Genomic DNA, 27,982 nt, shown 5'->3' with positions numbered 1-27,982 from the left:
ATACTTGGTGCTCATTACAAGAAGTATACGCCTTAATCCCCATCACCTATATAACCCATTCTCCCCCCACCTCCATTCTGGTAACCATCAGTTCTCTATAGTTAAGAGTCTCTTTCTTGGTTTGATTCCCTCTTTCTCCCTCCCCTTTGCTCATTTGTTTTCTTTCTATTTTAATATTTATTTATTTATTTTGAGAGAGAGAGAGAGAGAGAGAGAGAGCACACACAGGGGAGGGACACAGAGAGAGGGAGAGAGAGAATCCCAAGCAGGCTTCATACTGTCAGCATGGAGCCCAATGTGGGGCTCAGTCTCAACAACCGTGAGACCATGACCTGAGCCAAGATGAAAAGTCAGACACTTAACTGACTGAGCCATCCAGGTACCCCATTGTTTGTTTTATTTCTTAAATTCCACATATGAGTAAAATCATATGGTATTTGTCTTTCTCTGACTGACTTATTTCACTTAGCATAATACTGTCTAGCTCCATCCATGTCTTTGCAGATGACAAGATTTTGTTCTTTTTTATGGCTGCTGAGTAATATTCCATTGTATATATATATACCACATCTTCTTATCCATTCATCAGTTGATGGATATTTATGCTGGCAAACTTAATTTTAAGAACAAAACCTACCCGAACTTTGATTTTTGATTTATAATCTTCTACCTTTATGCTTTTATTCTTCTGTGTATATATATTTTAAAATAATTTCTCCTCTATAGAATACTGAATGGAGTACAAGGGCAATCTCGCTGGGATTTCTATTGCTTTATTTCATCACCATGGTTGATTCAGTTATTAATCAGTATTTCTCTTCATGACATATTTTAACTTAAGTTTATGTCTATTTCCTTCTCGCCTAAGACCATCTCAGTATCTCAGTGTTTCTCACTTTTGGTATTAATACTCAAAGTTTATTATGCATACACCCAAATGCTCTTTTGTCTGTTAAAATCAAGATACAGTATTTGTTAGAATTAAAGCCTATTGTGGGGTGCCTGGGTGGCTCAGTCAGTTAAGATCCCACTCTTGATTTTGGCTCAGGTCATGATCTCACTGTCATGAGATTGAGCCCCACATCAGGCTCCACATTGGGCATGGAGCCTGCTTAGGATTCTCTCTCTCCCTCTTCCTCCGTTCTTCCCCCACTTGCATGTGCACACACTCTCTGTTTCTCAAAAAAAAAAAAAAAAGTAAAGCCTTTTTTTTCAAAGACTAACATATTGTTTAATGTTTTTATTTCAGCTTTCTGATGAGTTAAAAAGAACCCCAGAGATATGTAGACACTGGAGTAATGGAAATTGGAAAATGAAAAATGGGTGTGTGTTGTAAAGAATGAAATTTGTGTATTTTGTATTACCTCTTTTTTTTCAAGTGATTTAAATAGTTAATCATTTAACCAAAGAAGATTTGTAGTGCCTTAACAAGCAATTTCTTGTCAAAACCATGAAGTATTTTGGATACAATTCTCCTCCTAACCTTCCCTTCCTGATGAACTTTATGTAACATTTAATTTAGTAAAATTAAGTACATTATAAAAATTTTATAACTACTACATTTTAATTAGAACAAGGTTCAAAACTGCTTTAGTAAGCTTTTGGCTATCTGATTTTATATTATCTTACCCAAAATTAGGGGAAAAAAAGAACTGACCAGGTGTTCCTACATATGCCTATTAACAGATAAATGTATCAGGAATCCAGTTTTAGCTTTTCCATCTTTTCATGGATGTGTATACTTTGCACATCTTTCCTTTTGGGCGGGGAAATATGTGCTATGCAATCTTCTGAAAATAGAACAATATTGTTTAGAGTACATATCTAACCTGTAGAAAAGACTAGCCAGTCCTCCCCCTCCTTCATGTTTTCTGCTGAAATACAGTGCTAGTTATGCTTCGTGGTAGCTATAGATATTAAAAAGTCTAAATACAGGATTATGATTTCTGCGTGAATGTGTTGTTAACTATTTTTATTTGGAAAGATTTCAGGTTTATTCTGTCTCCTTAATTTCTTTTATTTACGGTAGGTTCCACTCTAATAAAAATGTAGCTTAGTGCTAAAATTGGTGTTACTTAAAAATCGTCTGAAATGTTTCTGCAAATTAAAGATTGTTGCTTATTTCGTTTGTACCTTAGAGAAAAAAATAGGTTCATCTGGTTAAGTCAATTTCTGTATTACAGTTACAACATATTTCATTAACCCTTGTATTTAGGAGAAGGACTCCCTTAGACTGGAAGAAGCACATCCTGACATAATTGAGTTGTTGCCTGTGAATGGAAAGTAAATTGTTTCTTGACAGTTCTGTTTTTGCTATTATTTTAGCCTTCATTCCCACACATCAAGTAGAGAAATAGTAAATATTTGAAGAGTTTTTGAGTTTTGTCTTTTTTTCTGTCAGTGGAAATAACCATAAATGCTAACCAAATTTATGTGAAGAATGAAAGAATGAAAGTTATCATTAGATCTAGCCATAACCTTTCCTGTAGCTATGAAGAATATCCTGAAATTCCACTATTATGGAAATATGATAATTACGATTGTGAAAAAATTTTAAAGCAATCTTAGAAGTATTACATTAAAATAATACTTTGCCTACTATTTACTATCTAATAACTCTCATGTGGTCTAAAAGTCTTATATAAAGAGATTTGCAGAAGAGATGGATATAATTGCCTAAGAAGAAACATTTTATGAGGGTTTTTGTTTGAAGATTTGGTGGGTGGGGACATACAGTTGACCATTTCCCCTTTAGTGGATTCACTTTTTGGTAATTACTTCCCTGTAAATTGTGTGATTTTGGATTCCTTATCTGCTATTCTTGTAATTGTCTCAGGCCAAATAAATTTATGCTGTGATTCTTATGAGACTTGTATAAAGATGCCCTGATTTGTACAGACTGACCAGGGTAATACTACTGCCATGTAATCTGTATAGCTCCAGATAATGTGCCATGAGCATTGAAAGAATGACACTTTTTTTTTGTTTTGTCTCCCTTATAGCACATTTTTCTTGTGCAGGGAGAAAAGTTACATTCTAGCTAAAATCTGTAGAAAGCAGATTTACTAAACTTAGAATAGAGTTAATTTTATGTAAACTTTGAAATTTGCTTTCATCTGAAGTGCCTTAAAGTAGACTCTTAATTTACTTTTCTAGTAATGTTTTAAATATTATTTGTTATGCATTTTAAAAATACTATTCAAAATGACATTGTAGTAGCACAGATAACCAAATGTCTGGCTATTTGCTTTTTGACCATATCAATAAACTTTTACAATCTACTCTGAGTTTTTTCATTAACATGTAAAGAGGGGTGAATTTAAAACACTAAATTAGAATTGTAATATTAGATTATTTCATTTTGAAATTATAATTGAATTTCTTATTGTCCTAATGACAGTGAATTTGATAAGCCAATTTCCTTAGGTATTTCCATTTTTTATTTATTTTTTACATTTATTTATTTTTGAGAGGCAGAGAGAGACAGAGCACAAGGGAGGGGAGGGGCAGAGAGAGAAAGAGACACAGAATCTGAAGTAGGCTCCAGGCTCTGAGCTGTCAGCACAAAGCCCGACGTGGGGCTCGAACTCACAAACCGCAAAATCATGACCTGAGCCAAAGTGGGACGCTTAACCGACTGAGCCACCCAGGTGCCCCCCCCTTAGGTATTTCTAAACTGAGATACATTCTTCTGGGATTTCATATGTTATCTTTCATTAATGTTGTCATCTATTAGATTCAAAACAGCCAAGATTAATAGATGAATGGCTGTCATAAATGGTTGATCTAGTTTTGTCCCTATGAACATTGTGACTAGGTAAGTTACGTTTTTGTACTGAATAATTGATTTGAAAGTTACCCAGATTATCAAGTTATATGAGACTGGGCAACAGTACATTTGCAAACATGGAATGGGAACATTGGACAGGAAGTAGAGAGATCTGGCTTTTAAACAGCTTTTGGTCCTTCCTTACTTTCTGTTTAGCTATGTGACCATAGGCAAGTCACTTGAAATAGGTTCTCTCAGGACCTGTTTCTTTATTCTAATGTGAGTGCATTGGACTAAATCTCCTCAATGTACCTTCCAGCACCACTGTTTTAGGTGCAAAATATTAAAGATACATGTATTTAAAATTTGAATACATATAATTTGTGATATTCAGGTTTGGTATCGAATTAAATCAATTGAAATGTAGGATGTTTTGTAGTCAGAGTTCTGAAGAAGCTCTGAAATGCTGTGGTGGCCATTATAGGTGCAAGTTATTTCATATGCATTGAAATATTTTTTAGAAAAAAAATCTAGAAAGGATTTACTTGAAACCAGTAAGTTAATATCAGATCTTGATTTAAATAGGTTCTTCCCAAATATGAGCAAGGATGAAATCAACAACTGTAATAGTATGCTAATATTATAGAAAGTCAAAGCCAAAGGGACCATTTAATCAGCCCCTTTATTTTGACTGTTGAAGAAAATCTAACTTAGAGAGGTGATGCAGTTCACTGAAGGTTATTCTAAGGAAATGCCTACAGAGTTTCCAATTTTGCTGCAAATTTCCTATGGATTAGGTTTCAGTGGGAGATGCAAGTTACTCCCTGGAGACAGAAACCATAGTCTATGATTGTTTCCTGACATCTAGATCCTGGATGAAGGGTCCTGATGGGAGAGGCATTTCCCTGGAATGGTTGATGTAGGCTTCAGAAGAAGGGAGGAATTTCAATAGACTCCCTTTAATCTGTGAAAGTAGAATTTAGGGTCACCTGGCTGGCTCAGTCAGTAAAGCATGTGACTCTTGACCTCAGGGTCATGAGTTCAAGTCCTATGTTGGGCCTAGAGCTTACTTTAAAAAAATAAAAAATAAAAAATATACATATATATTTTTACCACAACTCAAAACTAAAATACTAATGCTCACAACTAAAATACTAATGCCTTGGCTCCAACCCCATACTGGCATATCCTCACTGGCACCACTTTGTATTTCACCATTGTCCTGAAAATTTGAGTACAGCTGGATAGAATATGACTCATGGTTAAAATGTTGAAGCATGGTCTTCAGGCTCTTTTGGGCAACAATTTAAGGACATTCAGATAAACCCTGCCTTCACAATCAGTGGTGATTAGTATATTCCAATGAGTGCTTTGTAAACAATGACTTCCAGCTGGAAAAAAAAAAACTCATTAAGATGTGTTGGCATCACCCAAAATCCAGACTCAGAAATGATCCATTTGGTTTGAACCTTCCAGTTTATGATGCCTTGCCATGGCTCTGTGGCCAGCAGTTGTAGCTAGAGAACTTCAGGTCTAAAGTTGTTTTTGTGATCTTCAAATAAAATTAATGAAATGTTTTCTCCCCCTCAAACACAGTTCAAACATAATTTCTCGGAAGTTTTCCTGACCTCCCACTTTTGGATCTATACTCCTCCTCTCTTACTTAGTGCATGCCATCTCTGTTAGTCTATCTCTAATTGCTGGGTTTCTCCCCTAAACAGTAAGTTCCTTGAGAACAGGAGTATTGTCTTACTCATCTTTGTATGCTCATTTTCTAAAATGCCTGCATAGTACATGCTCAGTAAATTTTCACTGATTGAATAAAGAAAAAAAGGTCTTTGCTCTTGAGTTGCTTGCAGTCTTATGGTGGAAATAAACATGTAAACAAATGCAATCCCTATGTGTTAGTGGGAGAATATATGTTATATCATGGGTACAGATAAAGGCTTAATCACTTTCTTGGGGTTCGGGTGGGAGGCAAAGAGAAAAGTTTCTGTGACAGAAATTGAAATTTTAAAGGGTGAATAATTCACAAGATAGATTTTTAAGGTTCTGAGATGCCAAAATATTCTCTTTTTTTGGTCCCTGCCCCCACCTAAATGCCAAAATATTCTTGTAGGTATAGTATCATTTCAGTACTTAAACTCTGAAGTCAGAGGGGCACCTGGGTGGCTCAGTAGGTTAAGCGTCCGACATCGACTCAGGTCATGATCTTGCAGTTGGTGGGTTTGATCCATGAGTTGGACTGTTTCCCTCTCTCTCTCTGCCCCTCTCCCGCTCGTGCTGTCTCTCCCTCAAAAATAAATAGACATTAAAAAATAAAAGTAAAAGAGGCCTTAAAAATATATGAAGTCTGGGGCGCCTGGGTGGCGCAGTCGGTTAAGCGTCCGACTTCAGCCAGGTCACGATCTCGCGGTCCGGGAGTTCGAGCCCCGCATCAGGCTCTGGGCTGATGGCTCAGAGCCTGGAGCCTGTTTCCGATTCTGTGTCTCCCTCTCTCTCTGCCCCTCCCCCGTTCATGCTCTGTCTCTCTCTGTCGCAAAAATAAATAAACGTTGAAAAAAAAAATTAAAAAAAAATATATGAAGTCAGATTCATTTACATCCCGAGTCATACCCAGAATTACATGGTACTTGGAAACTTCTAAAAGAACAAAATGCACTACTTTAAAAATATTCTTACCACTCTTATCCCTTTTCTGGTTTTAAAATTCTTTCAATGTATCTCATTTCAATTACCAGTTTCCAAGTTATTAGTAACTCTGAACATCTTTTGTTTATTAGTCATTTATATTTCCCTTACAACCAATTTCGACCTCCATCCAATTCCCATAGAATCTTATTACAACTGAGGTGAAGAAACTTTAGAGAAACAGAAAGAGAAGATAGTAGGGAAATTTGAAGAGAAAAGGAAAAAAGAGGGAGGGAGGTTTCTAGGCCCAATACCAGGACCCCTGAAAACCCAACTTCTTCTCTTCCTCTGTGGTTAGATCTCTTCTTTCCTTTCCCTTTTCTCCCTCAAAGGTCAGATTCATTCTCACAAGGCTGACTTCTCCTCACCTCTTTTTTTTTAAAGTTTATTTATTTTGAGAAAGAGAGAGCAAGCAGGGCTGGGGCAGAGAGAGAGTAGCCTAAGTAGGCTCCACACTGTCAACACAGAACCCAACGCAGGGCTCATACTCACAAACCATGAGATCATGACCTGAGTTGAAACCAAGAGTTGGACACTTAAACAAATGAGCCACCCAAGCGCCCTTCTCCTCACCGCTATAATGGAGATTTTCCTTCTTAATCATTCTTATTTCCAAGACTCAAGTTGGAAGTACAAAGAATCCTTAATCTTTGTTCCTGGCCTGTTTTCAGGGGTAACATCTGAGGACAACATGTAGACTACTGTGACAATTTTATCTCATATTTTTATAAAATACCAATGTTTTGGTAATATAAAAATATAAATACTAAAATATCAGTATTACCATTTTGCTGTAGTAGCATACATAATAGATTATAGTCCCAAAAGCTCAGCAGAAGAAAGGTATCGGGTAGAATTCCTTCATAGTGACTAGCTAGCTAGTTCTGTCAAATGTTAATTAAGATTAATATAGTATTAGGAATATGGGGCACCTGGGTGGCTCAGTCGGTTAAGCGTCCGACTTCGGCTCAGGTCATGATCTCACACTCCGTGAGTTCAAGACCCACATCGGGCTCTGTGCTGACAGTTCAGAGCCTGGAGCCTGCTTCAGATTCTGTGTCTCCCTCTCTCTCTGCCCCTCCCCTGCTCATGCTCTGTCTCTCTGTCTCAAAAATGAATAAAAACATTTAAAAAAATTTTTAAAGATAGTATTAGGAATAAATGTAATAAAAGATAGGCAAAACATATACTGAAAACTGCAAAACATTGACAGAAATTAACACCAAAATAAAGGATATGCCCTATTCATACATTTCAAAATTCAGTGTTATAATGCTCTCAATTTTCACATCAATTCCAGTAAAAATTTTGGCAGATTTTTTAGTGTGTGAAGATTGAAATGCTGATTTTAAATTTTATATGCAAATGTGAAGGGCCAAAAATAACCAAGACAGAAGATGGCAAAGTAAACAGTTTAAAGGGCCCATCCCTCTGTAAAAACAATGAAAAAAATGAGCAAAACTGTCAGTATCACTGTTGTCAGAACTCTGGAAATAGTCAAGGTTTAAAGCAACCAAGTGAGGGGCTCCTGGGTGGCTCAGTCATTTGAGTGTCTGACTTCAGCTCAGGTCATGATCTTACAGTTCATGGGTTTGAGCCCCACATCAGGCCCTGTGCTGACAGCTCAGAGCCTGGAGCCTGCTCCAGATTCTGTGTCTCCCTCTCTCTCTGCCCCTCCCTCACTCACACTGTCACTTTCTCCTTCAAAAATAAATAAACATTTAAAAATTTAAATAAATAAACATTTAAAAATGGAAAAAAAACAACCAAATGAATGCTGAATCAAGAAAAGTCAACTTAAGCATAGTAGAAGAGCTTTGTGCTATTTTAGCCTTGCCTGATTTCCCCACTCTGGTGTGTCAGAGTCTTTAACTCACCCTGTGTTCCCAGTGTAGGTAGCTGGTCCCAGAGAGAGCAGAACAGATTTTGTTCCCAAAATATTGTGTTTGTCTATTTTGACCTGTTTGTGTGTTCCTGGAAGGAATGACAAAAGGGGCTTGCCTCAATTTTGCCTAACTCGGAAGTCTTTCAGGGCAGAAAAGCAGTTATGAACAGGGTATTCCTTGAAAATATTGAAAGACAAATGAAGAAGCCAATGCTGCCTGGGGAAAAACATGGCAGTTGTGACAAACAACTGCACCAAAAGTCTGGGAGGAAAATCTGAGAAGACACTTTGAGAAATAAAAATTTTATATACCAAAAACAGAATGCATACTCAGAAAAAACTTAAGAATTCTCTGAGCTTTCACCCTTGGCTGATCTTTATGCTCATTGTGAGCAGGAATTGAAAGCTAAGGCAGAGTTGTAAGCACACTGGCTAAGTGTTGAAGGATTGCACCAACACAAAGCCAATCTGCAAAGATCAAGAGACTTCTTTTCTTTTCTTTTGCCTCCATATATTTAAGGAAATCAACTCACAAATCATTAAATGACCACTAAGCTAGTGAAACAGACTTCAGGATCCACACATGACAAAGAATTCAGTCTTTATAAAAACAGTTTAAAAGCATGCTCCAGTGGCAACAATCAGCACACACTACATATACAAAAGTAGTTTAGAAACCTCACTAAGCAAGAACTACAACCTACAATGAACAACAACAAACCCTGGGAGAGGAAGAGAATCTGGTTTCCAGAGATACCACATTACTATATTCAAAATGTCCATTTTTCAGTAAAAAAATGAGACATTAAAAAATAAGAAAGTATGGCCCATTCACATGGAAAAAAAGAAATTGGCAGAAATTATGCTTCAGGAAGCCTAGATATTACACTTACTAGAAAAAGACTTTATTTATTTATTTTATATATATATGAAATTTATTGACAAATTGGTTTCCATACAACACCCAGTGCTCATCCCAAAAGGTGCCCTCCTCAATACCCATCACCCACCCTTCCCTCCCTCCCACCCCCCATCAACCCTCAGTTTGTTCTCAGTTTTTAACAGTCTCTTATGCTTTGGCTCTCTCCCACTCTAACCTCTTTTTTTTTTTTTTTCCTTCCCCTCCCCCATGGGTTCCTGTTAAGTTTCTCAGGATCCACATAAGACAGATACCATATGGTTTCACTCTTATGTGGATCCTGAGAAACTTAACAGGAACCCATGGGGGAGGGGAAGGAAAAAAAAAAAAAAAAAAAAAAAAAAGGACGTTAGAGTGGGAGAGAGCCAAAGCATAAGAGACTGTTAAAAACTGAGAACAAACTGAGGGTTGATAGGGGGTGGGAGGGAGGGGAGGGTGGGTGATGGGTATTGAGGAGGGCACCTTTTGGGATGAGCACTGGGTGTTGTATGGAAACCAATTTGTCAATAAACTTCATATAAAAAAAAAAAAAAAAAAAAAAAAAAAAAAAAAAAAAAAAAAAAAAAAAAAGAGTGAAACCATATGGTATCTGTCTTTCTCTGTATGGCTTATTTCACTTAGCATAACACTCTCCAGTTCCATCCACGTTGCTACAAAAGGCCATATTTCATTTTTTCTCATTGCCACGTAGTATTCCATTCTGTATATAAACCACAATTTCTTTATCCATTCATCAGTTGATGGACATTTAGGCTCTTTCCATAATTTGGCTATTGTTGAGAGTGCTGCTATGAACATTGGGGTACAAGTGCCCCTATGCATCAGTACTCCTGTATCCCTTGGATAAATTCCTAGCAGTGCTATTGCTGGGTCATAGGGTAGGTCTATTTTTAATTTTCTGAGGAACCTCCACACTGCTTTCCAGAGCGGCTGCACCAATTTGCATTCCCACCAACAGTGCAAGAGGGTTCCCGTTTCTCCACATCCTCTCCAGCATCTATAGTCTCCTGATTGGTTCATTTTGGCCACTCTGACTGGCGTGAGGTGATACCTGAGTGTGGTTTTGATTTGTATTTCCCTGATAAGGAGCGACGCTGAACATCTTTTCATGTGCCTGTTGGCCATCTGGATGTCTTCTTTAGAGAAGTGTCTATTCATGTTTTCTGCCCATTTCTTCACTGGGTTCTTTGTTTTTTGGGTGTGGAGTTTGGTGAGCTCTTTATAGATTTTAGATACTAGCCCTTTGTCCGATATGTCATTTGCAAATATCTTTTCCCATTCCGTTGGTTGCCTTAGAAAAAGACTTTAAACCAGATATTTAAAATATGTTTAAAGAGCTAAAGGAAACCATGTTCAAAGAACTCAAGAAAATCAGGTGAGCAATGTCTCACCATAGAATATCAATAAAGAGATGGATCATAACAACAAAATGGTAATTATGTGAGGTGAAGGATGTGTTAACTAACCTTATTATGGTAAACGTTTCACAATGTGTATCAAATCATGTATATCTTACTTGTATACAACATTATATGTCAATTACATCTCAATAAAGCTGGAAAATAAAAGATATTAGTCTTGGTGGAAAAAATAAAGAAATAGATATCACAAAAAGAACCAAATGGAAATTCTTGAGTGGAAAGATACAATAATGAAAAAAATTTACTACTTCAAAAACACATTTAAGCAGGCAGAAGAAAGAAATAGTAATCAGGAAGATAAGTCAATTATAATTATCCAGTTGCAGAAGCAGAAAGAAAAATAGAAGACAATTAACATAATGAGAGTTCTAGCAGAAGAAAAAAGAGAGAGCGAAAAGGCAGAAAGAATATATGAACACATAATGGCTGAAAATGTCCCAAATTTGATGGAAGACATGAATCTACACATCTAAGAAGCTCACCAAACTCCAAGTAAAATAAACTCAAAAAGATCCATACCAAGACAGGCAGACAGATAGAGAAACTTGAAAGTGCCAAGAGAAAAATGATTTGTCAATAAGATTAACAGCCAATTTTTCATTAGAAACAAAGGGGGTCAAAAAGCAGTGGGATGACATATTTAAAGTACTGAAAAAATATATTAACCATGAATTCTAGAATTGGCAAAACAATTCTTCAGATATGAAGGAAAAATTAAGACATTCCCAGATAAAACAAAAGCTGAGAGAATTTGCTTCTAGTAGATCAAAAGATCTTCAGGTCAGGGTGCCTGGCTGGCTCAGGTTCGACTTTGGCTCAAGTCATGATCTCACTGTTTGTGAGTTCGAGCCCCGTGTTGTGCTCTGTGCCCACAGAGCCTGGAGTCTGCTTTGGATTCTGTGTCTCCCTCTTTCTCTCTGCCCCTCTTCTTTTCGCTCTGTCTCTCTCTCTCTCTCTCAAAAATAAATAAACATTAGAAGATCTTTGGGTCAAAATTAAAGTATACTAGACAGTAACTCAAAACCATATGAGGAAATTAAGATCACTAGTAAATGTAACTACACAGGTAAATGTAAAAGCCAGTATTACTGCATTTTTGGTTCATGATTCCTCTTTATTATCCCATTTGATTAAAGAGGATATGCATAAATCAATAATTATAAATTTATGTTAGTGAGCACACAATGCATAAAGATATTAGTTGATGATAACAACATAAAAGGGGAAGGATGGAGCTGTATAGCATCATTGTTTTAGGGGGGCCTGGGTGGCTCAGTTGGTTAAGCATCCGACTCGGTTTTGGCTCAGGTCATGATCTCACCGTTTGTGACATTGAGCCCCACATTGGGGTCAGTGCTGACAGCACAGAGTCTGCTTGGGATTCTCTCTCTCTCTCTCTCTCTCTGTCTCTCTCTCTGTCTCTCTGTCTCTCTCTCTCTCCCTCCCTCTTTCTCCCTCCTTCTCTCTCTGTCTCTCTCCTTCTTAAAATAAATGAACTTTAAAAAATTGTTACAAGTGACAAAAAGGACCTTATTTATTGATAAAGTGTCAATCCCTCAAGAGAATATAATAATTATAAACATATACTGATAGAATTGAAGGAAGAAACAGTTCTACAATAATAGTTGGAAATTTCAGTACTCCACTTTTAATAATTGATAAAACAAGAAAGAAGATCATTAAGGTAATAGAGGGCTTGAACAACACTATAAACCAACTGGGGTGATGGACTTACAGAGAACACTCCACCAAACAATATCTCCTCTGCCTACAATGAGAAAAGACTAGAATTCAATAACAGAAGGAAATTTGGAAAATTCGTAAGTATGAGGAAATTAAACAGCATACTCTTAAACAACCAACGGGTCAAAGAAGAAATCACAAGGGTATTTAGAAAATAATTTGAGATAAATGAAAACAAAAATAGAAAATACAGAAACATGGGAATTAGTGAAAGTATTTCTCAGAGGGAAAATTGTATCTGTAAATGTCTAAATTAAAAAGAAGAAAGATCTTAATTAATAATCTAATTTTATAACCTAAGTAACTAGAAAATAAGAAATAGGTATATATAGGTATAGAATAATCTAGATCTAGAAAATATATAGAAGAATAAATTATAACAAAATCTATCAGAATACTAAAGATTAGATTAGAATGAAGACACAAAATAAAGAATAGAAAAAAAAATAGAGAGGGGCGCCTGGGTGGCGCAGTCGGTTAAGCGTCCGACTTCAGCCAGGTCACGATCTCGCGGTCCGTGAGTTCGAGCCCCGCGTCGGGCTCTGGTCTGACGGCTCAGAGCCTGGAGCCTGTTTCCGATTCTGTGTCTCCCTCTCTCTCTGCCCCTCCCCCGTTCATGCTCTGTCTCTCTCTGTCCCCAAAATAAATAAACGTTGGAAAAAAAAAAAAAGAAAAAAAATAGAGAAAAATTAACAAATTCAAATGTTGGTTTTTTTTTTTAAAAGATCAACAATATTGACAAAGGTTTATACTGAGAAAATAAGAGAAGAGTTAAATTGCTAAAATTAGAAATGAAACAGTATATTACTACTAATATCAGATCAAAAAAAGGATTAAAATGGATATTATGAATAATTGTATGCCATATAATTACATAATCTAAATGAAATGGACAAATTTCTGAAAAAATTTGACACACTACCAAAGAAGCCTCAAAAAGAAATAGAAAATCTGAACACACCTATAAAAAGTAAGATTGAGTCAGTAATCCAAAACCTTCCAAAAAATGCTCCAGACCACATGGTTTTCACTGGTGAATTCTACAAACATTTAATAAAGAATTATCACCCATCCCTGTCAAAATTTTCCAAAAATTAGAAGAGGAGGAAACACTTCCTAACTCATTCTATGAGGCCACCATCACTGTGATAACACAGAGAAAGATACCACAAAAAAAGAAAACTACAGATAAATACAATACTCTTTATAAATATATATGCAAAGCTCCTTAACAAAATACTATCAAATCAAATGCAGCAGCATATTAAAAGGATTATACACTATGACCAAATGGGATTTATTCCAGAAATGCAGTGGTGATACAAAACTAAATCAATGTAATATACCACATTAATAGAATGAAGGAAAATGCAGAAAAAGCGTTTGACAAAATTCAATACCCATATGATAAAAACACGCTGAAAACTAGTTACAGAAGGGAACTTTCTCAATTTGATAAAGGGCATTTATGAAAAACACACTACTAAGGTTTTAAGGTAGAAAGCTCAGAAAGCTTAACCACAGGATTGGAATTGAGGGAGAGTACTTTTTTAATTAAAGTTTTTAAATGTTTATTTATTTTGAGAGAGAGAGATAGAGTGTGAGTGTGGAGCGGGGAAGCAGCAGGCGGAGAGAGAGGGAGACAGAGAAATCCAAGCAGGCTCCAGGCTGTCAGCAATGAGCCTGATGCAGGGCTTGAACTCACGAATCATGAGATCATGACTTGAGCCAAAGTCAAGAGTCTTATGCTTAACCGACTCGCTGGTGCCCCAGAGAAAGCACTTTTTAAAACAATACTGAGCTTAGGTTTATGTTGGCATAATTGTTACTTGAATTCATATTTGCTGGCAGAAAATTGATAGTTCTGTTGTTGCTTACAACAATTAAAATTATTTAACTTTCTCACATCTACTTTATAGTATATTGTCATTGTAGGAAATTTTGAGAAAATGGAAAAATAGAAACAGGAAACAAATCACTCAGACATATCACCTGAAGATATCTAGTCTTCATACCTTTGGATGTATCATCCAACATTTTTTTGCCCTAATAGCACCTTTTCTTTAAAATGAGATTTTAGGGGCACCTGGGTGGTTCCCTTGGTTGAGTGGTCCAACTCTTGATTTCAGCTCAGGTCATGATCTCACATTTTGTGAGATGGAGCCCGGAGTCAGGCTCCGTGCTGACAGTGAGGAGCCTGCTTGGGATTTTCTCTCTTCCCCTCTCTGTGCCCCTCCCCCACTTACTCTTGCACACTTTCTCACTCTCTCAAAATAAAAAAAATAAACATTTTAAAAAATGAGATTTAAAAAATATTCAATGTAAATGCTAAATTTCTGTAACTCGAGGTAGTACTTTTTAAAAATTTATTTATTTTTGAGAGCGAGAGAAAGCTCAAGTGGGGGAGGGGCAGAGAGAGAGAGAGAAAGAGAGAGAGAGAGAATCCCAAGCAGGCTCCACACTGTCAGTGTGGAGTCTGATGCGGGGCTCGAACTCACAAACTGTGAGATCATGACCTGTGCTGAAGTTGACTTAATCTGCTGAGCCACCCAGGCACCCCAGTACTTTACTGATGTGTTGCATTCACATTGTGAGTGGTCACTGACTTTGCCCATTTTTTAATGAAGTTATTTGTTGTTGTTGTTGAGTCATAGAAGTTCCTTATATATTCTGGATATTAACCCCTTATCAAATATATAATTTGTAAATATTTTCTCTTACCCCATAGGTTGCCTTTTCACTCTGTTTATAGTCTTCTTTGATGTGCAGAAATTTTCAAGTTTGATATGGTCTCATTTGTCTATTTTACTTTTGTTGCTTATGCTTTTGGTGTCACATCCAAGAAACTATTGCCAAATCCAATGTCCTAAAGTGTTTCTCCCCTATGTTTTCTTGTAGGAATTGTATAGGTTTAGGTCTTGAATCCATTTTAGGTAATTTTTGTATATGCTGTGAGTTGAAAGTCCAACTTCACTGTTTTGAAAGTGGATTTCCAATTTTCCCAGCACCAGTTTTTGGAGAAACTATCCTTTCCCCATTGTGTAGTCTTGGCAACCTTGTTGAAAATCATTTGACCTTATGTGAAAGCGTTTATTTCTAGGCCCTTTTGTCCTGTTATATTGGAATCTATCTATCTATCTATCTATCTATCTATCTATCATCTATTTATCTATCTTTTATGCCAATACCACACTATCTTGAATACTGTTGGTTTGTAGTATGTTTTCAAATCATGAAATGTGTGTTCTGCAACTTTGCTTCTCTTTTTCAAGACTGTGTTGGTTATTCAGGGTCCCTTGAGCTTTCATGTGACTTTTTGGATTTTTTTTGTCTAATTCTTCAAAGAATGACATTGGGATTTTGACAGAGAATTTAAAGAATCTGTAGGCCCCTTTGGCTAGTAGAAACATTTTAAAAACATTAAGTTTTCCAGAAATACATGGGAATGAGATATCTTTCCATTCATTTGTATTTTCTCTGATTTCTGTTAGCAATGTGTCATAGATTTCAGTGTACCAGTCTTTCATCTACTTGGTTAAGTTTATTTCTAAGTATTTTATCCTTTTTGATGCCATAGTAAATGTGATTGCTTTATTACTTTACTTTTTAGATTGGTTATTTTTAGTGCGTAGAAACACAACTGATTTTTGACATTTTTTTATTTTAAGGAGCTATTTGGTATTCTGTTGCATGGATGACATAATTCATTTAACTAGTTCCCCACTGAGGACTATCAATGTCATTTTCAAAGTTTTGATGTTACAAACAATGCTGCAGTGAATAGTTTTGTGGATATCTCATTTTTCCCATGTAGAGTATGTCTGTTGGTCAAATTCCTAGAAGTTAAATTTCTGGATTAAAAGATATATGTATTTAAAAATTTAATTGATATTGCCAAAGCATTTTGATTTTGACATAAAATAGAATTTGTGATGGTGTTTATTAAAAATTATTAGAGTCTCTATTTTCTTATCCAACTTGCTCTCTTAAAGGTAATATACCTTGTCTTTCAAGAAAATTCACAAATTACACATTTATGGTTGAGTTCAAGGAAGGGTGTTTTTTTTTAAGATTTTATTTTTAAGTAATCTTTACACCCAATGTGGGGCTCAATTCCACAACCCTGAGATCAAGAGTTGTAGGCTCTACTGACTGAGCCAGCCAGGTACCACACCAAGGAAAGGTTCTATGTTGATTTCTGTGGCAATTTGATGAAAAATGTGAGATATTTGAATGAGTGAATTTATTCTAAAATATGGTAGAAGGAAACTCATTGAAAATCAGCTATTGACAGTGATACAAAACAGTGATACAACTATAATATATCAGTGAAACTTTGTTAGTCATCTTTTAATAATAGAGGAATGCTCTTTCTTATGATTCACGAATACAGTGAGTTATATATTTAAAAATTTCTGTTATTATAATTTTGTTATTAAGATGCTTCTCTGTTTGTGGAATTTGTCATGTTAAAATGCTTAGTGTTAAGAAGTCTTATCACCAAGAACTAGGTTAAAAGTTGTGTGGGGCACCTGGGTGTCTCAGTTGGTTGAGTGCCGGACTTCAGCTCAGGCTATGATCTTAGTGTTTGTGAGTTTGAGTCCTGTGTCTGGCTCGTGCTGACAGCTCAGAGCCCAAAGCTTGCTTCAGATTCTGTGTCTCCCTCCCTCACTGCTCCTCCCTCACTCACGCTCTGTCTCTCAAAAATAAATAAACATTTTTTTTTAAGTTGTGTGCTGTCTTGTATCTCCTTTCAAATTAACTGCATTTATCCAGGAGGAAAATATAACTTGTGTAAATTGTATGTTTAAGTGATGTTTATCATACGGAAGACAAGAAGAAAATTAGTAGACCAGATATAGAGGGCTGGTTTCTACAGTTGGCAATAGTCCTTGAATATTTAAAAGATGACTTGAAATGTGTATAAACTTCTCTCTTTTTTCTTTTAAGTAATCTCTACACCCAACATTGGGCTTGAACTCATGACCCCCGAGATCAAGAGGTGCATACTCTTCTGACTGAGCCAGCCAGGTTCACCCAAACTTTTCTTAGTTAAAAATTTGCTGTGCTTATCAAGTTATCAAAGCGTTCCATTTAAAACAGGCTCACTATTTCCAATTCCGGAAGAAAGCAGCAACTCTTTCACCCAAATACAACAGGAGCACTTGCAAATTTCAAGAAAAGCAAATAAAATGAAATAAAACATGTATGTCAGAATAAATTTGGAAATCAAATTAGAAACTATTCAATTTCAGAGAACTGATATGTGACTTGCAGAGATTACCAGGGGACAATTAAATTACAGAACATGAAGTCTGGAAAGGGTTTTAGCGATTACCCAGCCAAACCTCTGTGATGAGGAGGAAATAGACCTTGATTGGTTGGTGAGTTAAACATCACATCAGACTCGGAGAATGGTCGATGTGTGTGTGTGTCTGTCTGTATGGCAGTTTACAGTTTATTCAATATTGAACGAATTGTATGCAGATCTCAAGTTCGTCTTGTGTATATAGTTGTAAGTATGCTGGCATGCTTATTAATATATAAAAAACATGTAGGAAAGTAAAGAACTTGAACATAACCTGGAATATGGGAAAGAAAATATATAGGATGGTCATATAGTTTAGAGGTTACGAGTGTGGTGTCTGGTCTGAATCTTGGCTCCACTAGCGTGAGACTGTGTTTTGGTTTCCTCATCTGGAGAATGTAGTTAACAAGCGTCTGTCTGCCTCAAAAAGAATAGGGATTGCATGAGATAACTCGAATAAAGGATTAGTATAGTGCTGCTATATAGTAAACTCTCAGTAAATGTAAGTTGTTATTGTTTTGTCAATATGTGAAAGAAAAGCATTTTCAGAATAAAGTCAAAATAACGTCACTAGCGCTTTCAGGTCATTAGGACTGAACTGGAACCCCTATGAGAAGGTGGAGTGGATCAAATGACGTAGGCCGCCTTAGCAACAGGCCCCCAAAGAAGGTGAATTTCCGTCGCCAATAAGATTTTGAGCTGCGGAGGGAGTAGCCAATGGGAGACGGAAAGAGGAAGAGGGAGGACGCGCCAATTCTTCTGCCTGAGCCTCGGCCCAACAAAATGGCGGCGGCGGCGGCGTCGCTTTGTTTCCGCGGCTCCTGCGGCGGGGGCAGTGGTACCGGCCTCTGAGCTGTGGGGAGGATCCAGCACCAGCTATAGTGACGACTAAGAGTCCATTACATTTCTGTCGTAACCCGGCGCCGGAGAGCGCAAAGCGGCGCCCTACGGTCGTTGAAGCTACAAGGCGTTGAAGCGAAAACATGACTGCTGAGTCCATGAGGTAAAATACAACCCAGTCTCACGGGTCCTAGCGGTCTGGGCCTACGCGCCTTCTGAGCAGGGTGTTTGGGAATGCTTTAGCTTTGTGTGTTAGGCCTTTGTGTCGCTTAGCGGAAAGAGACCTCGTTTTCTCTTCAGGTGAGGAGGTTTTCGGAGTTTCGGCAGTAGCTTCTAACCGGGAGTGGGGGTGGGGGTAAGGGTGGGGGTGGGGATGGGGGGGCGCGGCCTGGCGTGTTGAGCGCTTCCTTCAACCACCCCTAACCGGTGAAGCTTAGTTGGCTCGTCTAGTTTGTTCTTTGGTGCTTGTGGAATTGAGAGCCCCCTAAGTCGGAGGCGGTTTTGGTATCCCGGTCGTTCTTCCTAATCTTTGGGCCTGGAAACTGCGTGGGGAAGGAGAGGGGTTGGGAGGAGGGGGGGAGTGGGAAGAGGGGGAGGGGCGGGCGGGCGGGAGGATGTGAGATTCTGGGAGGACTTAGTGGCATTTGGATAGCAGGATACGGGAAATACCCCGGCTTTGCGGAATTTTTTTTTCTGCAGCCCCTGGGGACAAGCTCTTTTTTGTGGGGGTGAACGGGTGGGTCTTGCTAGGTTTTTACATTCCTTCTCTACTCCAGATCCTGAAGGGTATCCTTGGATTTATCTCTAGGCAAGAGGATACTAACGCAGGGTTTTGCTTCCAGAGGACCTCAGTATACTTTTTGTGAAGTCCGGCTTTAATGAGTGGTAAGGCAGACCTCAAATGTTTCTCCACTTTCTGGGCAAATTTCGAGCAAAAGTAATTAGACCCTACGTTTTAAAAATTTATTCCGTGAGGAATGGGGAGTAGGTTAATGTGGGTTGATGGGAAGTAAGATTTATTCCAAGGGAAACTGTGCCTGGCAGGCTCCTTTTAACAATCAAGCATGTTTATTTGAGCTTGTTTTTCTCTTGTGCTTCTGATTTGCCTCTTGATAGTGTCTAAAAATATGGGTTGTTAATATGACATGTATACCACTTTTACACAGGTGGCTGGCTTGCTTTGCAGGCTGTTTGACATCTGACTTTTCATCCCTCGTGAATTAAATAATTTTTCTGTTCTTAAATATATTCTTGGTGCCTAGTGGCAAAATAAACTACAGGGGGCATGGATCAGAATTGCATTGGTAATTGGCAAAATGTGCCTTTGAGTATTATGATGGTATACATTTTTAGAGCACTTTACCTAGCATGTAGAATTTGGGAATGAGCCTGTGATATTGTCTATTTTTGTACATTAACGCACAGTAGATAGAATATGTTTTCCTTTCCTTGAGAAAAAAAATACACTTTAGTTATCAGATCCCTAGTTGTGTAAAGATTTTAGCCTGTTTCTGAATTTGTGTTAATTGGTCCAACTACAATAAATCTTTATTTATAGGGTATTGGGTACATAAGAGGTACCCAATACAACTTATTGGCTGGTTATTAGGTGCTCATGTTCATATATAGGAAGGGTATACCTTATAATTAAATATAATCTCTGTATTTTACTGAAAGTCTTATAAAAGGAGACTTCATTCATTTTATGCGAGGGTCAGTTTTTTTCTCTTGTCTTGAATTTTTGTAGATCTTGGTGGTAAGAGTAATAATTGTAACTAAAATTGAGTGCTTATTGTTTGTCTTCATCTGTATAATCTTAATTCTCAAAACAACCCTATGGGATAGGTACTTGGTGTTCCTCATTTTACAGAAGAGTAGGAAACTGAGGCATAGGGAGATCAAAGAACTTGACTAAAGATATACAGCTTGTAATTGGTGGATCTAGAATTGAACCTACTTTTGACTCCAGAACTTACGTTCTTAACCACAAGGCATTAATGCCCCCTTGACCTGCCATGTCTAATGTGATTATGATCGTTTTAATTTAGCCCAAGTATTACAGTGGAGGAAGTTCATTTTAGCTGCTGTTGTGGTCATTTGTCGTAGGTCTTTAAGTTTGTAGCTGTTAATAGTATTTTGCCTTTTATGTACAGATGAGATAGTGAGAATAACTGAAACATTGAATTCCAGGAGAGTCCTGAGCTACATGAAAAACCCCTTGTAAAGAACCACATACATTAATGTTAATTTAAAAATGTATGATGCTTTCTGATTATTTACTGTGGAAGAGCTCTAAGTGGGTGTTGAGAACTGTCTTAGGCTGAAGTGTCATTCATCCCAAGTCATAATCATAGTCAAAGGATAATCGGACAGGTAGTGCTTGATTGAGTTTAACCCACAATACTGAATCACTCTTGATTCTCTTCTAATGTGAGATAGAAATAATATGAGCAATTTTATACATAATTGTTTTATTTTACATAATAGTTCCAGATTTTTCTTTTTTTCTTTTATTTTTCAAAAAAAATTACATCCAAATTAGTTTTTTTCTTCTTTTTAAAGATTATTTATTTTGAGAGAGATGGGGGAGGAGCAGAGAGAGAGGTAGAGATAGAATCCCAAGCAGGCTCCACACTGACAGTGGAGCCTGATGCAAGCTGCGCTAGAACTCGTGAACTGCGAGATCATGACCTGAGCTGAAATCAAGAGTTGGACGCTTAACCGATGGAGTAACCCAGGTGCCCCTCCACAGATTTTTCCTTTATTAGAACTTTTGTTGAGCACTTAAAGTAGGAACAAAGATTAGTTCTAATTTTTACTAGTGTTTATAAAAAAAGACGTTATCTATGATTCTGTGGTGAAAAAAAATAGCTGAAAGGCAAGAAGGAACAAAAATAAACTGATGACCTGAATCATACACTGAAAAATCAGCGTCTCAGTCCTTAAAAGTTTTGTTATTGTTTTTAAAGGGCTTTTTGTTATGTATTTTATTTTAAATGAGATCGGTTTGTTTCTTGAAATATTTGTCATTATGAAAGATCAGCTTCTGATTGACAGATGAAATTTATTTTTGGATAAAGGTCTTAGAGATTTGATGGAACTTGTCATTCTAATACTTATGGCAGCTGATTACTTGAAAAGTTGACAGCAGTATAACATTATTAGTCTTAAATTTTAGTTCATTTTATTTTTTAGTTTGTTTTTAAGTAAGCTCTATGCCTAGAGTGGGGCTTGAACTCAGGATCAAGAGTCGCGTGCTCCACCAGCTGAGCCAGCCAAGCACACCATGGTCTTAAATTCTATTTTTTAAAAAATAATTAATTTTTATTTATTTATTTATTTATTTATTTTTTTTTTAAATAATTAATTTTTAAATATTTGTTTATTTTGAGAGAGAGTGTGAGAGAGCAAGGGAAGGGCAGAGAGAGAGAATCCCAAGTAGGCTCAGCACTGACAGTGGGGCTTGATCTCATGAACTGTGAGATCATGACCTGAGCCAAAATCAAGAGTTGGATACTCAACCACCTGAGCCCCCCGCCGCCCCCCCATTGTCTTAAATTTTAAAAAGCAGAAGTTGTTGAAATGGAGAGATGCTGGGAAAATGTCATAGGAAGTATCTTTTAGGACAGTAATTCACAATGAATTGCATACTAACTTAATTTTTGAAAAATGTTATCTGTGAAATATTTGCATTCCCACCAAGTGATAAGTGTTAAGCCAGGCTGTGGAGGGGGAGTACATGCACATTTTATAAAAGGTTTTGAAAACATTTAAATACCAGTTGTTTGGTTATGTTGCTGACTGGGATGAAAAGAAAGACATTTGTGACTTTAATTTTGATCGTGCCAGTTCTCATTACTGGCAACCCTTGGTATAGTTGGCCATCAGCTTTCAGTTATATATTGTATTTCTAGAGATAAGATAACTGTAGTACTTAAAGAAATTTCTATATAGATACAGGTGTGTGAAACAATTTTCTGCAAGAAAGTGTGTGTATTTATGTGTCTGTTTCACTTTTGGAGTCTGAATACATTTATGGATTGTATCAGACAGTTCTTGGATTTACATGAAGTCCTTTCCTCCAGACCTGGAATGTTTTCTTGAACTTTGGCAAACGCTGTTCAAACAGTTTAAGCCATTTGAAAATGATGTTTAGATCTTCTTTTAGGAATGTTGGATATAATAGGACAGTAAAAGGAGCATCTAGGTAGGATTTCTCTGTACCTGTATGCTAATGTTTGTCTTATGATTGGCTTAATAGCTAACATGCAAGCTATTTATCCTCCATTTTTCCATCTGTAAAATGGGAATAAGTTTAATAAATATTGATAAAGCCTGCAGTTGTTCTGGAGGAAGTAACATGGTTAGAACATTGGTTCTTAAAAGGCAATAAACTAAAGCTATGTGTGGTCTTTGTTAATTTTTAACTGTTGAGACTCTATAGAGGTCCTAAAATTAAAAGTTTGAGAACTACTAGTGTTAGGAATGAAAACTGAACTCTGAGCCAAATCTGGGTTTTCTAAATATAGGTCTTTTTGCCTAACTGATTGTAGAACCTTGGGAAAATTTATACTTTCTAGGCTTCTGTTTTGTCATTTGTAAAATGAACCTGTACTAGATGTTCTGTAGGGTTATTAAAAAAAAAAGGGGCACCTGGCTAGCTCAATTGGTAGAGCATGAGACTCTTTTTTTTTAGTGTTTATTTTTATTTTTGGAGGGGGGAGAGGGAGAGAGAGAGAGAGAGAGAAAGAGAAAGAGAGGGACAGTCAGTTAGTCAGTGTGAGTGGGCGAGGGGCAGAGAGAGAGGGAGACAGAGAATCCGAAGCAGGCTCCAGGCTCTGAGCTGTCAGCACAGAGCCCGCCGTGGCGTGGGGCCCAAACTCTCCAACTGCGAGATCATGACCTGAGCCGAAGTCAGACGCTTAACCGACTGAGCCACCCAGGTGCCCCGAGCATGAGACTCTTGATCTCGGGATTGTGAGTTCGAGCCCCACGTTGAGTGCAGAGTTTAAAAAGAAACAAAAAAATGTTCCTGCTTATGTGAATGTCAGTCATTTTTTTTTTTTTATCTTACTTTGGGAGATAAGAAGGGTAGTGATGAAGGGAAGTTTCTTTACCATGTATGCATATCTTTTTTTGCCTTAGAACTTACATGTTAGGATACAGGTGTTTTGTTGATAATAAAATCTGTAATGGTGTCATGTACATATATTTGTTGGAACATTGGAAAGGAAACACTTTTTGCTGAGAGGTTTGTCAGTAATTATTGTTGCTCAGGACATGTTCTATTTTGAAAGATTATTATATCCAGTGTATTATATTTCTGCCCTTTTATGATTGGGGATGATACTTTTGAAAAGACCTTTATTAGTTTTGGCCAATTGTTCTTTTTGCCCTGAGAAAAGGTTCTGTGAATTGGGTGCTGTAGCCACTGTTTTCAGATCATGTCTCTTGAGACTTTGTCTTTCAGCTTTGGTTTGAAGTAGCCATTCTTGGTATCTGTAGTCCAGCTTTCTTGGTAACTGTTCTATACAATATTTGTTTAAGAAATTATTGGTATGGCAGTGGTGTTCACATGTTTATATCTTATATTCCATATTTTGAGAGAATGCTTTCTTAGTAGATCAAATACTTGAGTATCAACTAGGGGCCAGGCACTGTGCTAGGGTATGCAAAAGTTAGTAAGACAAAATTCCCACCTCCTTAAGGAATTCTTAATCTAATGAGGGAGATATCACGTAAATAGGTATAAAACAGTGCTAAAGTGGGGGTATATTGGTTTTACTGAGTATCAGAAATGAAGGAAGGCCTCATTTTTGGGATATCTAGGATTTACAGAGGAAATGGTATTTGTAGTGAGTCTTAAAGATGAGTTAGAAATTAAGGGGGTTGTCTGTGAAAAAGGGCTGCCCAGGCAGAGAGATTAGTTTGGTTAAAAGGTTAGTCTTATTTTCCATATAGCAGAGGAAATAAGACATATACACAAATAGTTTTGAAGTAGGATATAAAGTGATAAATGCTGCATTTGGTAAAAAGTAAGTTCAGAGTAGGAAGATATTTCTGATGAGGTCCAGGGAAGGCTTTATAGAGAAAGCATTTGAATCTGGCCCTTGGAGGATGGGAGGATGGATAATTTTGACAAAGAATACTAGGGGAGATTCCAGATGTGAGATATAGCAGCTTGAGCAAAGGATTGTTGTATATGTTAGTGTTTTCTATTTAGAAGCAGGTCAACTTAGAATTTTTAACTCAATTCCTGGACAAATATTGTATAACTTTTGTGCAATTAGTATGTTTTTCCCCAGATTTATTGAGATATAATTAATATGTAACATTGTGTAGTTTAAGATGTACAATGTGATGTTTTGATAATTGTATATATTTTGAAATGTTTACCTCAAAATAAGGTTAGTTAACACCTTCACCGTACATAACCATTTTTTTGTTGTGGTGGTGAGAACTTTCAAGATCTACTCTCTAGCAACTTTCAATTACATAATACAGTATAGTTAACTTTAGTCACCATGCTGTATATTACATGTCCAAAACTTATTCATCTTCTAGTGTAATTTGTATGTTAACTTTTGTGGTTTGATGGTCTTAGAAAAGTCACATGTGCCATTGTAAATGAGCCTGATAATTTCAGTTCAAAAGAGCTGTCAAAGTATTTTCCACTTTCCTTAACGATTATATAGAATGTAATGCACAGATTTTGATTGACTATGGTTCAAATCTATCCTTAGTTGTCTTTATTTTGGTCATTTAAAGTGCTCAGTTGACTCTTGGGTAATACTTGATTTATAAAGTCCAAAATAAAATATAATTTATTTTCATGTAATACTGTATTTGGTATTTTGCTTATTTGAATTATATTCATATTTTGATTTATTTGATAGCATTCTAAATATAGTTCTGCTATAATGCTTGTTTTGAAAATGTGTGTATGTCTCAACAAGGTTGATAAATCAGGTAACAATTTGAGCATAAGACAGAATTTTTATTTTCTTATGCAGGATTTTGTCTGCAAGGTCAGGGATCAGCAAATCATGACCACCAACTAGTGGCCTGTTTTTGTAAATAAAATTCTTTCGGAACATACTTAAGCCCATTTGTTTATATTGTCTGTGGCTACTTTTGTACCACAATCTCAGAGTGGAATAGTTGCAACAAAGACCTAATGGTCCGCAAAGCCTAAAATAGTTTCTATCTGGTCCTTTATGGAAAGAATTTTCCCTAAGTGAACTACACCCAGCTGAACTGAAGTGTGTTAAATACATGCATATACATGCACATACCTCTTACCTCAAACATCTGTTGGCTAGCTTAGTTCACCCCTTGTGTTATGAGCCACTCCCATCCACATCTGTTGTTACAGTTTTCCATCCGATTTCAGATAACCCTCCTTCCATCATTTCACAGTAATTCATGAGCTGCAGCCCTTCTGATGTGCTTCCACAAGCAAACTTCAGGTCTTTTTCAAGGTAAAGTGCTGTATTTATTATTGTATTTGTGTATTTCTTAATCACTTAATGTGTAAACTGTGTAAAATTGTGCTATCATTTTAATCAGGTTTCTTTTAAAAAATGTGTCATTGATGAAGTTTTTTGAGTATTGTGCTTTTTAAAAAATGTTTATTTTTTTTTTGAGAGAGATGCAGAGGACAGGGGAGAGGGAGAGAGAGAGAGAATCCCAAGCAGGCTCTGGGCTGTCAGGGATGAGCCCTATGTCAGGCTCGAACCCATGAACTCTGAGATCCCTACCGGAGCTGAAATCCAGAGTCAGGTGCCCAACTGACTGAGCCACCCAGGCATGTGAATGTTTTGCTTCTAACCCCATTTTCCCTATGAGTCCTGTGGTGTTCGTTGCACAATTTTCCATAACCTGGTGATTTTTAGGAACTGATGTAACGTGATTTCTGAACCGAATGTAATCATCATCCTGCAAAAAGTACTAATTCATTCACAAATATTTCTTGGACTCTGTGAAGATTTAATGAGTTAGTGGACACAAAGCACTTAGGTTAGTGTCTAGGACATACTAATTACTCAAATACTAATTATTATTGATTACTATTACCATGTGCCAAGAACTGTTTAAAGTACTGCTTAGGTGAATAAGACAAATTAACGCCTTCTCCCCATGAAACTTACATTATACTTCAAAAAATCTGTATTAATATACATTTTGGCTAGTAACTTAGTCTTACTCCCATAAAAGACATTTTTGTGTTATTATAAATAATATTTTAAAAATATCTATCCAGAGATCAAAGACATTTACTTAAAACAACTTTCTAGTCACTGTCTCATTGATCTCATGTAATATTTGAATGATTTTTAAAATGTTTTTAATGTAACCTCAGGAGATCTACCTTCAAGGAGACAGAGGATAATCTTTTTACTATATTTCAAAATAAAAAGTTAAAAATTATAGATTTAGACTTAATTTGCAAAAATTGTATATAGATTCTCATATATCCTTCACTCAGATTTTTCAAATAGTAATATTTTACATCTGCTTTATCATTCTCTCTATGTTATTTTTCTGAGTCATTTGAGATTAAGTTGCAGACATGATGCTCCTTTACCCCTGAATGCTTCAATATGTATTTCCCCCAAATAGGAATATTCTCTATAACCTCATTATAGTTAGCAAAATTAGAGATTAACATTGATACAGTAGTATTTCTACTCTACAGACCTTATTCATGTTTTGCCAGTTGCTTCATAATGTCCTGTATAGTGAAAGACAAAAGTTTATTTTTTTTCTGGCCCTGCATCCAATTCTGGAACATGCATTGCATTTCATTGTCATGTGTCTTTAATCTTCTTTACTCTGGAGCACTGTACCTTGCTTTTTTCCCCTTATGTATTTTTGAAGAATACAGAACAGTTAATTTGGGTTTGTCTGATATTTCCTTGTGATCATGTATTTTGCTAGAAACACTGTGAAGTCATATGTCTTTCTCAGCACGTTTTATCAGGAAGCACATGATATCTTTACTCTTAGTATATTTTAAAATGTTTTTTCTATTTTTTTAAGTTTATTTATTTATTGAGAGACAGAGAGAGAGAGTGTGTAAGTGGGATAGGGAAAGAGAGAGAAGGGAGAGAGAATCCCAAGCAGACTCCTCACTGTCAGTGCAGAGCCCCATATGGGGCTCCAACTGTGAGATCATGACCTGAACCAAGATTAAGAGTCAGATGCTTAACCGATTGAGCCACCCAGGTACCCCTAAAATGCTTTTTCTTTTAATACTAAGATTATCACTCCTTGCCATTTAATTTAGATATTTGAAGCTAGGTTTGGTTAATTTCTATAGTGTTGGGGAGAATTTGCTGACCTCTTACTGTTTTTCTTTTTTCTTTTCCCCTTTCCACCTTCCTTATATACCCCCAAAATTCAA

General features: G+C 36.7%; 2 protein-coding genes across 2 annotated transcripts in view; both read left to right on the top strand.

Annotated features, from left to right (window-relative positions):
* Positions 1 to 3,281, top strand: part of MAGT1 (magnesium transporter 1) — a 59,613-nt gene extending 56,332 nt beyond the window's left edge. Inside the window, exon 10 of the mRNA XM_030305221.2 lies at positions 1,250 to 3,281. Coding sequence (XP_030161081.1) covers positions 1,250 to 1,265 — 16 coding nt within the window. The 3' untranslated portion in view covers positions 1,266 to 3,281. The remainder of the gene's footprint in view (positions 1 to 1,249) is intronic.
* Positions 3,282 to 18,503: 15,222 nt separating this feature from the next.
* The window catches only part of ATRX (ATRX chromatin remodeler), a 331,615-nt gene continuing 322,136 nt past the window's right edge, over positions 18,504 to 27,982 (top strand). The window contains 1 exon segment of the mRNA XM_030306144.1: positions 18,504 to 18,739. Within this exon segment, the coding sequence (XP_030162004.1) occupies positions 18,720 to 18,739 (20 nt within the window). The 5' untranslated portion in view covers positions 18,504 to 18,719.

Source organism: Lynx canadensis, chromosome X, assembly GCF_007474595.2.
Source record: "Lynx canadensis isolate LIC74 chromosome X, mLynCan4.pri.v2, whole genome shotgun sequence".
Lineage (NCBI taxonomy): Eukaryota > Metazoa > Chordata > Mammalia > Carnivora > Felidae > Lynx > Lynx canadensis.
This window is presented reverse-complemented; position numbering and strand designations above follow the sequence as displayed.